Below are 17267 nucleotides of genomic sequence, written 5' to 3'. Positions count from 1 at the left end.
GGTGGGGCTAGGTTTCCCAATGAGCTCACTTGAAACCATGGGTGATTGTGACCTACACTCGTTTTCGCACCATGGCTCATGTGATTAGGTAGAGGATCATTAGGGGGTCCTTTTTTCCCTCTTGGGGGGATACTCCCACAGGGTTTAAATCTGGGACTGAAGAAGCTTCTTGGATGAGAGGTGAAACGTCTTCAAGCAGCTTAAAGTCCAGACGCTTTTCTTTCCAAGCTCCTTAGACAATGAAGAAGAAAGGTGATTTAAGTAACTCTGAATGATGTTACTGCCGGAGAAATCTTTGTATTTCACAAAATGTTGATGTGGGATTTTTCTACAGTCACTGGGTTTTCACAGAATGGTCAAGTTCTCTGGGAGAAAATGTGCACTTGATTTCAGAGAAGAATGGCTCAACTGCTTTAAACTGACGGGAAGTCAAGACAGCAACTTATTACATCTCAAAGATGCAGAAGAGCATCTCTGAGTGCAGAACACATTGAACTTCGAAGAGGGTGGGTGGATTATGGCAGCAAAAGACCACATTAGATGCCACTCATGTCTGCTAAGAACAGAAATCTGAGGCTACAATTCTAAAAAGCTCACCAAAACTGGACAACAGAAGGCTGAAAAACGATTTCCTGGTCTCGTGAGTCTCAGTTTCTACTGCAACATTCAAATGGCAGCGGCAAACAACAAAGCATCCTGCCTTGTTTAAAATCCCACAACCTACTTAAGTATTGTTGCTGATTACCCATCTTCTGATGGCATCTTTTTACCTTTTTAGCAGCATAACCCAGTTACAAAGCTCAAATCATGTTTGCTGAACATAAGTTCACTGTACTCTTTGATTCATTCATCCTACAAAATCTATTGAGATATGGTATCAAATAACACCAGCCATTCACTGATTATCATTTATCGTAGTTCAACATTTGCACACCCTGCTTACATATAACCTTTAACCAGCTCGTGGCCTCTGATGTTGAAGTTCACAAAGCACGGACTTTGTTTTAGGGCAACACCACAACTTTTAACTTTCATGAGGGGAAAGGCTCCCTGAGAAACCCAGCTTATGATCAGAACGACGCAACATTTCAGACCTTCGATCTTAATCATGCATTTTTTTTTATTAATTAACATACAATTTGAAATTTTTTCATTGCATATAATATACACACAGGATCAAAATCAGTTTGTCATTACAATGTGCGGCTTAATAAACACCGTGACGGCTGAAACTGAACTAATGGTATCACACATCCATATATCGCACATATGTTTTGCATGTTTTACATTAATTAAAACTAGATGCAAAACATGTAAAAACCACACGGTTTAAGCAGAGACCAGCTGCATCCAAATGCTGCCTCTATTTCTAAATGAGGTCTCATTAATAAAACGTCTTTCCTGTCTCAGTCCATAAAAGTGCATGAAACCACATGAAATGTCAGAGAGCAGAATTAATCAGGACTGTGGCACCCAGTGAGGTGTTGGCCTTACCACAAAGGAAGACTACCAGAGTTGCAGCAAAGTACACAGACCTGTGTTAACTAAGGTAACACAACATTTGCCTCAAGCATATACTGAGCAGTTGTACTTATATGCTTAATTATTCCTTTAAGGTACATTTTGAGCGAGGTGTTAATTTTAATTTTAACTGCTTTATTTCCTTAAATCAGCACATATCTTAAGGTGGAACCTATTCTTTCAGTATGTTGGATGATTGGGGGATAAATGATGAAAATGCAGTGCATAACCCTCTTACCATCACCCCCAACCACTGTCCTTTTTTTGTTTGTTTTTTTTGCTTTTTTTTTTTTTTAGAACAGTAGGTGCGAGTTTATAAATGGCGCGGTTGTGTGAAAGCTGCGAGTGATTTGTGATCTTGTTTAGGAACCTAAGGGCTCCACCTGCATGTCAACACTGGTAGAGACTGTAAATGCTTCTATCCAGGCATATACTACAGCCAAACACCAGGGGGCAGCAGAAACCTTCCTCTGAACTTCTGGGGCGCTATTAGTTCGTCAGTTTTTATCAATGGCAGTAGATCGGGAGGTCAAACCTATGAGTAAATGTGGAAAATGCTGTAATAGCTTTCTTTAGGAATTAATTTTTTGACCGTTAATTAAAACAAATGTTTATTTTCTTTCAAGATTATTTATTTTATAATCAATATTGGTTTATCTTCTACTCTGTCCATTTATAGTTATGTTACTCTGCCTATTTATAGTTAGTTAAATCTGTGCCAGAATCTGGCAGAGATCATAATGCATCAAAATACAACCGGAGAAAGGTCTGACTGACATGACCTTAAATCATCAGTAGCTATGACGTCATTTTGAGCAAAACAGGTTAAAGTGGTAGTTCGAAAAACTTCGGTATTTATCAAGCTAATTTTATCCTTTAATTATTAAATTAGGAATTTTTCATGGAAGACCTGAACTTGTAATACAGTTTTGTATGCTGTTGTACTGGTAGGTTTACTGAACACGTTCTCTACCGTTGCGACTATATACTCTAGTATTGCAGCCATTTGTCAGTGGAAGTGCTTGAAAGCTGTTTTGTGTGGGAGAAACTAAATTTAGACTATAAAACAGTAAAAACAGCTGATAAGTACTTACAAATGCCCACCCCTTCTGCTCTTGAACATGTCTTTTTTTTTTTACTGGCACTTCATTAAAACTATTACTACAAAACCTTAACCTATAATAATTTAAACAAACAAACAGAACAACACAACACCAAAAAGCCCCCTAACTCTGTTTCTTTTAGCCACCACATAGTAATCACATCTGCCTAACAAGAATTACCAAGTAACATATAACTATTAGCAATCACAAAGATAAAAGTGCAATAGAAGAAGGGCAGGTGCTGAATGATGAAGACTGCAGGTCCTATAACAGTTCATCCATCCATCATCTTCCGCTTACCCATGTTAAGGGTACCTAAGTGCAATTTAGAATTACCAATTAACCTGTCCCCACTGACTGCATGTCTTTGGACTGTGGGAGAAAGTACCTGAAGAGAACCCACACAAACACAAAATAGAAAGACTCAGTTCTAAGTATATAAATGCCACACAATTTTCACTGCATGTCAGAAAGAAAGTCTTTTATTTTATCATAACACATTTGCACACAAATAACACCAATGTTCATCTTATACTTGTTACTGAATGGCATACTTATAAAAACCTGTAAAAAGATTTTATCATAAAAACAATAGTTAGGACAATATTCAGGATAAAATGGAGAAAAACAGGATAAAATTCTAATTTAAGTAAACTCAGTCTGGATAACTAGTTTTAAATGTACCAACTAGGTAAACAAAACAAATCAGCCTTAAATCTGTGAATGAATTTTCATGTAATATAAGAAAACAGTTGTGTTTCTCTAACTGTGATTAGACCAACTGAGAATCAATATATGAGGATCAATATATGTCATTATTTAAACATGATGACAAAAACACATTACAGAAAATCAATTTGAAACACATTCAGATGACTGAGAATATATTATTATTATTAATATTATTATTGTATGTGAAAGACAAAAAAAGGAATGAAGAATTATAATTTTACATGATCTATAACAACCTGAACAAAAGAACCTGAAAAGAAAAAAGTAAAATCAAGTTATTTGTTCCAGTATAATCCATAGACAAAGTATTTATTGTAAAAGAACATATTAATAATAGTTACTTTTAAATGTTAAGCCATTATCACATTAAAAAACAGTATAATCTCAGACACTACTTCTGCTTCCCTGTAGCAATGCTGTCATCTCTACAAGCCCTGCACTTTTACTTATGACACTAAAAACTCTACTCATTTGAGTAATGAGTTACAATGTGAAACCAAAACTGAAGGGTTTTGTTTCTCTGATGCTTTAACACATTTCATCCAGACTTTTAATAGCTTCATCCTTAGGGATTTTTTTCCACTCACTAGGAATCTCTCCTCTTCCCTGGAATTTGTACTTATAGTACCCTTCCAGCTGATTTTGAAATCGACACACAAACCACTTCCAGTACGCCAGCTTAGACTCATCAGGGATGATTCTCCAGTTAGCATACTCTGGACCAGCAGTTCTGTACAGTTTATAGGGAACAGATTTCTCTGAATTATGATGAGGATAAAATCTGCCATCACTTGCAACATTTGTTGTGCAAAAATTGACGCTGAATTCCACTGTGCCTCTTTTGTGCCATCCTTTGATTCCAGAGAGTCGATGAAAAGGGACGCTGTGGTCATCAGGACTGTGACCTTCAATGGTGTTGGTACAAACAGCTGCACAGAAGGGACACGTTACCCAGCAGCACTTACACAGCTGATCAATGAGGATTTCATCAGGTTTTAACCTGGATTCCTTCAGTTTCCCCAAAGAGAGGCTGCTAGTTTGCTCAATGATGGAATCGAGTCTTTTCTTTATCTCTTCCTTCAGAAACTCAAAATCATTGATGTCACTGAAGTTTTGAGAAGAAATGGTATGAAGAGTTAACTCATCTTTTAGCAAACTAGAAAATTCCTTCAGCCACATCTTTATGTCTCCTCCCTGACTTTGGACTTTCTGTGTTGCTGTAGATAAAGCTTGACTCATCAGTGAGTTGACATCATCAACATTTTTCTTGAGTATATTCACAGTTTTATCTCTGTGATCTATGAAGATGTATTTCTCTACTTCTGCTTTTATAAAAGCTTCTGTTTGTCTCCTTGGATTTCTGATGTAGGTGATGAAATCATTAAAGTTTTCATTCTCAGCGAGTGACTTCAGCACATGTTTCTCCAAGTTCAGCCTGTTCCCATTGAATGCTGGGAAATTACACCTCATCTCTCCAGCCAGACCAATGGCAGTCCTGTTACAGACAGCCTCAACAGTGGAAGCTTTCAACCTTTCACAGATCAATTCTGCAAGCACAACAGCAGATGAGTTTCCTTTGCAAAAGCTTCTAAAGACTGTGTAAAACTGTGTTTTCTTGCTTTCTAAATAAGTCAGTGCATCTGTGTTCATTTTAAATTTCTTCTGGGAGTCTAGAAGCCAACTCTCTGCTCTGTCAAACACATACAGTATGAGATCGACTGTAAACTCCTTTTTCAAATTATATATCATTGGGAAATTCTTCACTTCTTCTTTTACGTTTTTGGCCACCTCGTGCAAGTGAGTTTGTGTGTAGCCTCTTGTAGCCACAGGTTTGTCTTTAATTGCATCAAGTGACTGTTTGTCAGCTTTGTCAATAAGCAGTCTGATCTCTTGCTGTTCATTCCAGGATAAAGCACTGTGTGATTTATGTTGGGTTTTTTTTGTTTTTGAATTGTATCTAAATGTTTTTTTTATATATTCCCAAGCATTTCTGACAGGTCCTGAAACATGTTCTTCTGGTCTACTTGTGTGATTGTTATCCTCCTCAATATCTTGAGTTGATTCACTTGTGTCAGAGAGATTTCCTTTCTTTGGAAGGATGACATAATCTGTATAATCTCCAAGCCTTGACATATCCTTGTATCTGCCATTTTGTTTGCGTTCATTTATCAGAGTCTCTTCAAAACCAAGTTCTTTAAGGATAATAAACTGATCTTCTTTCAAGTTGATGTCTTCAACAGGTTTAGTATCTGCTGTCAATTCAGTGACCCAGTCACTCCAAACAGAGCTGAACTGTTGGTTTAGCTCTTCTTCGTCATTGGCCTTATCCTTCAGCTGCTGAGCGAGCTCTTTGCTCTTCTGTAGCAGCTTGTCCTCAAACTCCTTCTTCTCATCATCCAGCTTTTCACGAGCTTTCTTCTGTTGAATAACTTCATCCAGTTTTCTTTTCACTATGCTCTCCTGTTCATCACAAAAGTCTTTAATTTTGGTTTCAAATCGGCCTCTCCATTGAGCCAAGATTTCTTTGTCTTTGTCCTCCTCAAAGTATGTTGTCATTTCCGTTTGGATTGTTTCATGTGTTTCATGTGATTCTTTTTTAAGATAGTTTGCTTCGACCTTGTCAAGATTTCCATTTTCAATTCTGTTATGAAGTTGGTTTTCAATGGTCAACATGTTGCTCCTCAGGGCCCAGGTCCAGTTTGCGTACTGGGACTCCAGTTTTCTGTATGCTGCAATTTCAAGTGTGTTTTTAAAACTGAAAATAAAGTTTTCATTGAGGAGGGCACTCCACAGGTCCTGGACTTTGTTTTTGAATTGTGTGAGAGTGATCCCAGCAGACTTTGAAGCTTTAGAGAGGATGGTGTTCTTCACTTCTTGGATGCTCTCACTGTAACCTGGATTAGGAGGAGCCATGGGTGGACTGCCCTCCCATAGCTGGGCACAGTATTTTACATCTTTTTGGACATCAAACTCAATGATGTCACTGAAGCACTCTGCACTAGAAAACTCCTCTTCAGCTGCTAGTTTGGTCATCTGGTCCAGTTTTTCTAGCAGGCGTCTCTTTCCTTCCATGTTTTTCTCTGCTGCTGCGACATCTGTAACATTCTGGTGAACAAACACACAACTGGGAGAAAGGTTAACTTTCTTCATCCTCATAAAAGCCTGAACAACAATCTGCAGGATGTCCTGCATCTCAGATGGATTCTCTCCAAAGATGTTGATCAGTGTCAGGTTTCCCAGACCAACAACAAATGTTGCCAGTTCGTTGTCATGGTGAAGAGTGGTGTTACCTTCCAGCTCAAGAGCACGTAGTCCTTCAGTGTCCACCACTAGAAGATAGTCAAACTTCAAGTCTTTCTTCATCTCCTCTGATACTTTGAGCATCTGCATGAAGACACCTTTGGTGCACCTGCCTGCACTCACTGCAAACTGCAACCCAAACATGGTGTTCAGCATTGTCGATTTTCCACTGCTTTGTACGCCCAAAACTGACAACACAAAAACTGTCTGGTCCCCCAGTTTCTTGATGACTTCCTCTAAAAGACTGGAGATCCATGTTAAAGGCACGTGACCTGCATCACCATCCATCAGCTCCATCGGGTGTCCTGATATCATCAGCTGTGCAGCCAGCTCAGGGTATTTAGACCAGTCAGTGTGTCTGCTCTCTCCTTCTATTGCTCTATGAGCTTCATAGATCTGTCCCATTTCTCTGAAAATGTGCTCCAAACCAAAAGTTGCAGACTGCAGTTTTCTGGAAATTTCTTCAAGCTCAGTTTGTTTTATTGATAACACATCTGATTTATTGCATTTGTTCTTTAAAGCCAAGACCTCAGACCATTTTTTATCATAACTTTGGAGAACTGAGGAAAGCTCATCTGTGGAGAGATCATCTATTAATATCTGAATCCATTTCAGAAAATACTGTTTGTCTGTCAGTGGCAAAGATGAGAGACTTTCAATGAACAACTCCATCAGTTTACTGCAGGAAGCAGCGCATTGTTTCTGGCGTATGTTCATCAGTTGTTGTTGCTTTTTACATTTCTCATTTTCGATGTCTCCTCTGAGATGATACAGTTCTTTGTGTATTTTGCTCCACTGATGCCACAGATCACCTCGATAAGGAAGGAATTCATCTTTCAGCTTTGAGACATCCATGTTATTCTTTTTAATCAAATCCATTATTATCATAGCAGCAGATTTCCCTCTTTGACAGGCTGGGACGCTTTCATCCACTCTGATTCCAGAGACCTCAGCCATCATTTCAAGCTGGAAAGATGGTTTCAAGCTGGATCCATCTACAGATAAAACTTCTCTAATGATTTGTTTCAGTTCTTCAGATACATCTGACTGGCTTCTGTCCTTGAGACCTATGATGTATTGTCCAGTTGTTGTCTTTACAACATCACAGTCATCAACACAGAGACAAATGAGAGGTTTGCGAGATTTAAAAAGACCTGATATAAATGATTGACTTTCTTCATGCTTTTGCAGAGAAGCAAAAAGAATAATATTGATGGAAGATTTTTCAATCAGTATGTCGCGCCGTTTTTCAGTCAACAGAGCATCACCATGAAGATTACAAAAAGCAATGCAGTCATTGAAGGCATCATTGGGTTTTCCAGCAGGACAGTACCAGGCAATCTCTGCCACACCATCCATCAGATAACGAGACTTGGTGCTTCCTGGACAGTTTCTGTGGAAGAAGGTGCTGTGACGGTCGTTGATCAAAGTGTTCATCAGCTGAGATTTAGACACTGACAGAGAACCCAGGCGGAAAAATGACACCAAGGGTGTCTGAGCTTTGCACACTGGAACACTCTTCATAGTGACGATGTTTGAGCCGTCTTCAGTTACCTTCCAGGTTTTTGTTATTTGTCTGAAAGTCCACAGAGGACACTCGATCTCCATTGTGACTGGGTCAGGGACAAGTAAAGGTAAGGCATACTGACACTGAGAGAGCTTTGTAATCATCATCTGTTTAAGGAAGCTGTCTGAGCAGTGAAATACTGCCATCTGAACATCCATTGGATGCAAATGAGTTTGTTCTGTCTCATGTGTGCCTGCACCCATTCTTAATAAAGCCCCCAAATTACTGAAATCTTCCTCAGTTATGTCAATCACCTGAACAGGTTTTGGATGGTTCCCCTCTGTCTGACTGTCTGATTTTACAGGAATGTATCTGACTCTGTAGTCTAACATCATCAGCCTGTGAAGAAACATCTGAGCTAGATCTTTCTCAGATGTCACATGGTTCTGTTTCACAGGTGAATGTATCTGAAGAAAATCTGCTGGTGGAAACTTATCTTGAAATTTGTCTTGAAGGTGAAGTCTGCCAAGCAGTATCTCGGTTTGTTTTTGACATGAGTTCTTCTTTTTGATTTCTCCAGAAACCTTCACTGGCTGCAGAAAATAAGCAAATAAATATGTACTCTATGTAAAGAAATTATAATGTTATATAGTGTAGTAAAGTAAAATGTCCTATATGAAAAAAATGATGACTTTCTTACCTCCTTGTTTCCACTGATGTTCTCCTTTACACTCACCTCCTCATCTGAAGTTCCTACAGTTTAAAGTGGAACCAAAAAGTCAAATCAATGAAAGTAATACACTTATTAATACAAGTAATACAATAATACAATTCTCTAGTTTTTGCTGCAAAGCTTTCAAACTTGTTCTTTGGGACTTTGTAGTATAGTGGTTAACACATTTTCCTAACACACAAACAATCTCTGGTTGGAGACAGGGAGGAGACATAAAACCTTGGGTGGGGTTGTATCAGGAAGGGCACCCAGTGTGAAATTTCTGCCAAATCAAATATATGAATCCATCTGCTCTGGTGACCTCTTGTAAATAAAGAGGCCTTGCCACACCTAACCAACTATAAGATCAATCTCGGAGCTGCGGACGGTGACCTGCAGCTGGCAGAGGAGCTGAATATCTTCTTCGCCCGCTTTGAGACCATGGTACCGGAGGTATTGGAGCCACAGCAGCAACACGCCACCCATAGCAGCACCCCCCTCACCCTGGAAGAGCACGAGGTGAGGTGCATGCTGCAGGCTGTTAACCCGAGGAAGGCGGCGGGTCCTGATGGTGTGCCAGGTCGAATATTGAGGGATTGTGCAGAACAGCTGGCTGGGATCTTCACCAGGATCTTCAACAAATCCCTCGCACAGGCGACTGTCCCACTCTGCCTGAAGTCCTCCACCATAGTCCCCTTGCCTAAGAAGCCCCACATCACCGGCCTGAACGACTACAGACCGGTGGCACTCACCCCAGTGGTGATGAAATGCTGGTCCGCAGACACATCACAGCAGCCCTGCCCCGCAGCCTAGATCCACACCAGTTTGCCTACAGAGCAAACCGGTCCACGGAAGACGCTGTAGCCACAGCACTCCATGCTGCATTAACACACCTGGAAGAGCATGGTAGCTATGTGCGGATGTTCTTCGTGGATTACTGCTCAGCTTTTAACACCATCCTTCCACACAAACTGGTGGCCAAGCTACAAGACCTGGGGCTTCCATACAGCACCTGCATGTGGATCAATAGCTTCCTCTCGGGCCGTAGACAGAGAGTCAGAGTTGGCCATCACACATCCTCAGCCCTGAGTCTCAGCACTGGCTCACCCCAGGGCTGTGTGCTCAGTCCACTGCTCTACTCTCTCTACACACACGACTGCACTCCTCGCCACCACAGCAACATCTTTGTGAAATTTGCAGACGACACCACAGTGGTGGGGCTCATTTCCAAGGGAGACGAGTCTACGTACAGAGACGAGGTGGAGCAGCTGACGTCATGGTGTAAGGCCAATAACCTCCTCCTCAACACTTCAAAAACCAAAGAACTCATAATAGACTTCAGAAGGAAAAAGGCAGAGATCCAACCACTATTCATTAATGGGGACTGTGTAGAAAGGGTGGCAAGCTTCTGCTTCCTGGGAGTCAATATAGAGGAGAACCTTTCCTGGAGTGTGAACACCTCCGAGCTGCTGAAAAAGGCCCAACAGAGAGTGTACTTCCTGAGAATTCTCAGGAGGAATAACATCACACAGAGACTGCTGGTGTCCTTCTACAGAGCCACCATTGACAGTGTTCTAACTTACTGCATATGTATTTGGTACACTAGCTGCACAGGGGCTCAGAGGAAAGCACTCCAAGGGATCATTAACACCGCCCAAAAGATCACTGGCTGCCCTCTCCCCACACTGGAAGTTCTACACAACGTCCACTGTTTTAAAAAGGCCCAAAACATCATAAAAGACACCTCACATCCTGGCCACTCCCTGTTTGAACTGTTGCCCTCAGGCAGACGGTACAGGGCAATCAGTGCAAGGACTAATAGACTCAAACACAGCTGTTATCCAACTGCAATAACACATCTGAATACTACAAAAAAAATGTCCATCACACCACTCTTGTGTTAATCTATGCACGGTCTGAAGCATGTGTGTGGGAATGTATGTGAATGTTTTACTGTTACGTCTTATTAATATTTTAAGTATTCTATCTATTTTATTTATTGAATTTTATTGTTTTATTTATATTTTGATATTGCTAGGGATGATGCAATGATCGGGGACCATTCTTAATTTCATTGTTCTTGTGACAATGACAATAAAGTTTCTGATTCTGATTCTGAGGAGCAGCTGACATAAGTATTTTGTCACCATTTCCATTTTTGGCTTATTCCTATTTATATAAAATCCAATTTTCATTAAAATGTTACCCTTTAGTGGTTGCAGATGGTTGTGGAGGACCTGAGCTTTGATGGCACAAAGCAATTTTAAAGCTTTTGAGCATCGATTAGGGCATGTCCATTGGGCGACAGTGAATTTCAATCCTTTGCCACAGCATAAAAAGTGATTACAACTCAATTATACATTTCTTGAGCTGTCAAAAATTTCACACAGTTGATCAGCGTACAAGTCTTAAAATAATTATTTTACAATCCAAGATCAAGGCAACCAGTCACTGCTCATTTCATATGCACATTTTCAGTGGTAAAGGCATGATATATTGTTTTAGTAACTAGAAATTGGCCAGGCAAACACCACAGAGGCCTCATACAGGAAATGCCATAATTATGTGTTTACCCCCTAATACTTGTATGTTATTTTGGTTTAAATTTGTTTGAATAGTTCAATTTAAAACACACAAACAGATGAACTGAATTTCATAATTTGATATTTGTGTACTGTAGTTTACAATAAACCAAAATGAAAGTCATTAAAGTCAATGTTTAGTATGTTTGTTGTGTGTAGTTAGTGTGTTGTGTAGTTGATTTTTTGTTTTTTGTTTTTTTTGTACGTCAGAACAATGAGGCGACTGCTGAATGTCACAGGTCCTGCTAAAAAGCCACCAAAGGCAGACTGCCGTGTAAACACAGTCTCCAGGTGGAAAACAGGACGTGTGATACTGTTAGGATGCCTGGGTTGTTGACCCAGAGTTTTGAGTTTATTATATTATTTATCATTTCTAGTCTTTGGTTTCTTTGTTACAGTTCTGTCTTATGGTTTATGTCTCTGTGTAATCCTTAGTTGCTGTCTCCCCTGTCTGCTATATCCCCGTGTCCAGTCAGTGTCTGTGTCTGCCCTGGTCCCACGTCTCTGTTCCCTCTGTAGTGCCTGCCTGTGAGTCTGTGTGTAAGTTCATTCTGTGTTATGTTTCCTGTTTTACTTTGAAAGTCCGTGTCTCATGTAAATGCGTCTGGTTGTGCTTCCTTTGTCTCATTAGGCCTGATTTGCCCCAGCGGTGTTTCCCTCCTGTTACTCATTCCCTGATTGCTCCCTCTGTGTATTTAAGCCCTGTGTTTCAGTTTGTCGGTGTTGTGATCTACCCTTATCTAGCTGTGTGTTCTGTTGGCGTAAGTTCACCTTGGAGTCTCAGGTTTGTTACTTTTTTGAGTTTAGCAATAGGTTTGAGTTACTTTCTGTCTCCGGAGTCTGCACTTTGGGTCCTTTTCCTGTCTGCACGCAGCCGTTTCATAACAGATACATGCCCTGCAAGTATCAGGGTATTTATGTTCTCCTTTATCGTATCGTGGACTGAAATAATTTATTAGAGTGGAACAAATAATTTGTGTGGCATCTTATTTGATGCAGAACACCTGATTGTTCTGTGAATAGTTTGAAATGCTTATAAAAAAAAATCCCGGCCTTGGATGCATTTTTAGGTAAATAGCTGCAATAGCTTTGTTTATTGCACAACTGTTACTAACTCAATTACTTTTTTGAAGAAGTAACAACTATAACTAATTACTTTTCCAAAGTAACTTGCCCAACACTGCTTATTTTGTCTTTAGTAACCTTCTTGCATGAAATAACCTACTCTTAAACTAACAACCAAATTTCAGATGAAACAAACTGAATATTTGCTATCCTCGCTTGGAAAAAAAGGGGAGCAGCAATAATACTGATCAAAACACGAATAAGCTAATGTGTTTTGTGTCTCCATGATCATACCAAAATGAGTGGTAATATTACAATTTAAGCCCATCTAGCTCCCAGACATCAATGTGGCAGTTAAGACACATGAGAGAAGCCTGACGAAGAATCATTATGTTCTTCCAAACGCATCTGTACGTAGAGAGGAGGCAGGTATCTCAAATGAAAGAATGAAAAGAAGTGGTATGTATGAAGATGGTCTGATAGACGACTTTATGCTCAGTTAATGCATAACTACAACAATGTGAATTTGTCACTGGGGTGAAACAGCCTCAGAAACAAATAACTCTCATTTGTGTGTAGACATAGGCAGATGGGTAACCACTATTTAAACAAACACCACTACACCTCTGCGTTTAATATTTTCTGGACAGAAACCCTCACAACTTTTGCACAAATCTATCAAATGAATAAAATTTTGGTTACAAGGACAATTCTAAAGATAAATGTCACCGAATTCATTGTATATAATCAAATTAAGATTCACAGGTTAACCCACTGCTGAGTGCAAGAGTTTGTTTGCCTAAAACACAGACAGGCAGGTACCTCTTTCGTTTGTTGAGTTTTTCCTTTCTTCTTTGTGGGATTTGTCCTCCAGGTGTCCTCCTTGGTCTTTATCTTCAGCACACATCAGTCCAGTGTAGCTTTGTGGATCATTTTCAGAGACCATGACATTTATTTTTTCTAACAAATTTGCTACCTGTTTTTCACCCATCATACTTCTGTTACATGTGTGGAACCTTTTTTCATTGAAATCTGTGTTAGTTTTCAGCTCTTTTAATGCACTTTCACATGTTTCACCTGTTTCGTGAGTCACCACTGTGATTAAATAAGAAAGTGCTCCAATCCCAAACGTTCTCTCTAACCACTGCACTCCTGAGCTGTACTGGCTGCTATGCAGAGTGTTGGGTAATAGTAAGACAAAGGCATGAACTCCCTGATTTAAAGGGATTTTCTTTGTTTGTAGACCGAGCATGTTAATGACACAGACATGTTGACCACACAGATTATACAGATTGGAGGAAAATGGTTCCACATTTGTTTGGTCGTCATGGTCAAGAAAAATGTTCTTTGGTCCGATCTCAGTGGAATCTGGGTCACCAATTAGTACAAGTGTGAGATCAGGAGCCACTGAAGAAAAAGAACAACATGAACATGTTACAATACAGAAACCATTAAAATCACAGTCTGAGTATGATTTTACTGAATAGTAACTAAATATACAAATAAATTAAAGTTACATTTAACTAGTTTAATAATTTTTCATTGTCTCTAAACTAAAATCAGATGCATAGTCTAAATAGGTCTGACTATAACACTATAATATGATCATATTACTTCTCTCATTGATGGGAGGTGTTTCAGACGTGTTTTCAGACTCTCCTCCTGTGCTGTCGTTGTGTTCCTCTGCCGCTGCAATATCTTGATCATCCATCTCATCAGCTTCTCATTTTACTGAAGTTCTGTGTATCATATATGCATTCAGTTTATCACAGATGAAAGTACAAAAAGAAAACTATTTATTTGTCCCCTGCGTGCAGTATAAAATCACTACACTTTATCAGGTACAAACATGGACCTGCTCATTAATAACATGACAGCAACTCAAAACATTCAGGCACATAGACATGGTCAGAATGACCTGCTGAAATTCAAACTGAGCCTCAGAATTGATAAGAAAACTCATTTATTTCATTTCGAATGTGGCATGATCTACTGGGATTTTCCATGATTTTCCAGTATTTACAGAGAATTCAATTCTGTTCAATTTTATTTACATAGTGCAAAATCACAACAGCAGTTGACTCAAACTGCTTATGGTCCAAAAAATTAAAAATATCATAGCAGCATTTCTCTGGGTGATAATCACTCGTGTCAGAAGAAAATGGGTAGACTGCTATAAGCTGATAGGAAGACTCAACTCAAAATATTTATCTCAATCGATTTGTCTGTGAAGGTTCTCAGTCATCCAGGTCATCGTAGTCAAAGGAGCTTGGAAAGAAAAGAAAAACTCCCACTCTTTTAATTCTATGTTGTTGTACTTTTTCAACATGTTCAAAATAAAGATTCAATCAATCATATATTTGTAGTGTCTGTTTTGCAAGGAGGATTAACAAAAAGTATTTCAGCTGAGCTCAACATTAAACATCTCCCATGATAATCCAGAATAACACTTGTTTTCTTCATGTTGAATGAGTACTTTTAATTTTGAAACTTTAAAAATGATTTTTTTATTGCATTTTTTTAATTGTACAGTTTATTTGTAGTATAATGTGGTAAATATCGCAATCACTAAGAAATATGGGCGCTAAAAACAAGAGATTAAATGTAATATCAGAGAGGGAGATGTAGCTTATCTAGCTGTAAAAGTGAGGGAGGTCATTGTTATGTTGCTGCATGTAGAAATGCAACATAAGAGTACAAATCTGCAACTTAGTTATAAAACAGCATGTTGTACCTGGTGTAACAGGTACCTGAAAATGATATTGCTGCAGGGTAAACCACAGTATAATTAATAACTGGAGTAGATCTCCTTTTCTAGAGAAAGTGCTGACAAACCCTCACTGAAAACAAATAAAGCGAGTATGGGTGTGTAACGGTACGGCAAACATACAGACAAGGAAAAACCAACAGGTTTCTGTCCTAGCTAAGTACTGCAACACTATGTGCTGGCATAACAACTTCAGTGCTCCTTGTCCGTGGAGTTGGAGATTAACATCTAATTTGTTCATTTAACATTTCTCATTAGTGCTGAACATCATTTTCATCCTCTTTAAGGTAAATGTTAAATTTCCCTTGACAAGGTAACCCAGACCCAGACCTTCACTTTAGGGATCAGCTGTTAATTTTTTCCTTTAATTTGCTACCCATCATACTCACACAGGCACAGATTTTACCAGGTATTTACACACACACACACACACACACACACACACACACACACACACACACACACACTACTACAGAAATCAATAATAAACTCACCTTTGCTTGTTGTGTGTGGGTTTTTTTTTTCTTATAGTTCTGTCTGTTTTGTGTAGATGCTGCTGCCTTCTTATGAATCCTACCAGATACTGTTCTTTATATAGAGACATCAGTACTATTTAATGATAGGTCTGGCCCTAACAAACTCCTCCCAGCAGCTCTCAATAAATGGCATGTCATATTAGAGGAGTGTACATGAGTTTCAATTGAGTGATATCGAAAGGAAAAGCCAAAGTTGAATGGCTACACCACTTGATTTCCCAGAAACCATGTGACATAGGAAAAGATAGGTTTCATTTTCCTGAGAAGACACTGCCCAGTATGGACCGAACACTGACAATTTACTGCCACCATACTGTAATTTATTTTACAGTTTTTAACGGCACATTGTTTAACAGAAGGATACTGTATTTTCTACAGGGCAATACTAACACCGGCCAGCATCTGGCTAATCCACCACCTTTCGTTGTTTATACCGTTACAAAAAAAAAAGAAAATTATCGGGCCACCGAGCAAATGCCCGGTATGCCCGATGGCTACTCCAGCTATGGTCGTGCCATCAGTTAACCCTTCGCGTGCCAACTGTGGCTAGGGTTGCCAACCCCTGTCCTATACTCTAAATCAGAAAGAGAAGGTTCGACCTCTCTCATGTCCTTAGGATATGCGTGTATGCCAGAGGACTCTGGAACGCACACAGAGTCTTTGCAGACTACTAAGGATGAAACATTCTATCAATATGCAATCGATTATATATCTCTAAGCATTACTGATTATATGTTTCTAAGCATAAATGACAATCCAACAATATAAATCTGACAGAGATCACTGTCTAATATATTTACTCAGAAATTCTCATTGGTGCTGAGATCTGGTTATACCTTGCGATTTGTAGCATTTATCTTCTCTTCGTGCTAAATGTTAAATGTTGTTGAGGGTAAAAAGATGATCATTCAGAAAAACTTTATATATACTTTAAAAATGACCCCTGAAGGGGAGGGTGCATCTGACCTCCTTGGCTGTGATTGGTCCAGCCCAAAGTCGATCATGACCAATTGGCCAATCCACCACCTTTTATTGTTTATACCGTTACAAAAAAACAAAAAAAACATTGGCCCATAAAAACGAAAAATCACCATCGACCCACCGGACAGTCCAGCTTTGTGGGTGGGTGATATTAAAACCCGATCCTTTTATCCCCATGGTAGAACAGAGACAACCCGACTCATAGTGTTCAAAACATTTATATTTCTTTTTATTCAATCATCTTCCGGAAGAGAGAGCCCTGCACAGCCCCAAAAGCCAGTTGCAGAAACTCTAACATTAGAATTTAAAAACGTCTCACATATAGGTGTTATTTTGGTACTTTACACGTCACACAGTTTCGATACAAACACTCCTTATATGGTAAAAGTTCCTCTTTTCTGTCTGGCTTCCTGTATTTATTAATCTACTTGTATAGCTCTACACTAACTTCCTGTTTTTCA

At 39.3% G+C, this 17267-nt stretch overlaps 1 protein-coding gene across 1 annotated transcript; it reads right to left on the bottom strand.

Annotated features, from left to right (window-relative positions):
- Positions 1–3090: 3090 nt before the first annotated feature.
- Positions 3091–15897, bottom strand: LOC146717503 (interferon-induced very large GTPase 1-like). Its single transcript, XM_085477130.1, has 5 exons — positions 15784–15897; positions 14137–14261; positions 13345–13929; positions 8864–8916; positions 3091–8756 (listed from the first exon to the last, which is right to left on the bottom strand). The coding sequence occupies exons 2-5, from the start codon at positions 14231–14233 to the stop codon at positions 3885–3887; spliced, it is 5607 nt and encodes a 1868-aa protein (XP_085333256.1). The 5' UTR covers positions 14234–14261; positions 15784–15897; the 3' UTR covers positions 3091–3884.
- Between the last annotated feature and the right edge of the window lie 1370 nt (positions 15898–17267).

This window comes from Copadichromis virginalis, linkage group LG2, assembly GCF_057382275.1.
Source record: "Copadichromis virginalis isolate Kocher_CV1m ecotype Utaka linkage group LG2, C_Virginalis_male_GT1.1, whole genome shotgun sequence".
NCBI classification, from domain to species: domain Eukaryota; kingdom Metazoa; phylum Chordata; class Actinopteri; order Cichliformes; family Cichlidae; genus Copadichromis; species Copadichromis virginalis.
Note: the sequence above shows the minus strand (reverse complement) of the source record. Positions and strands in the feature narration are given on the sequence as shown.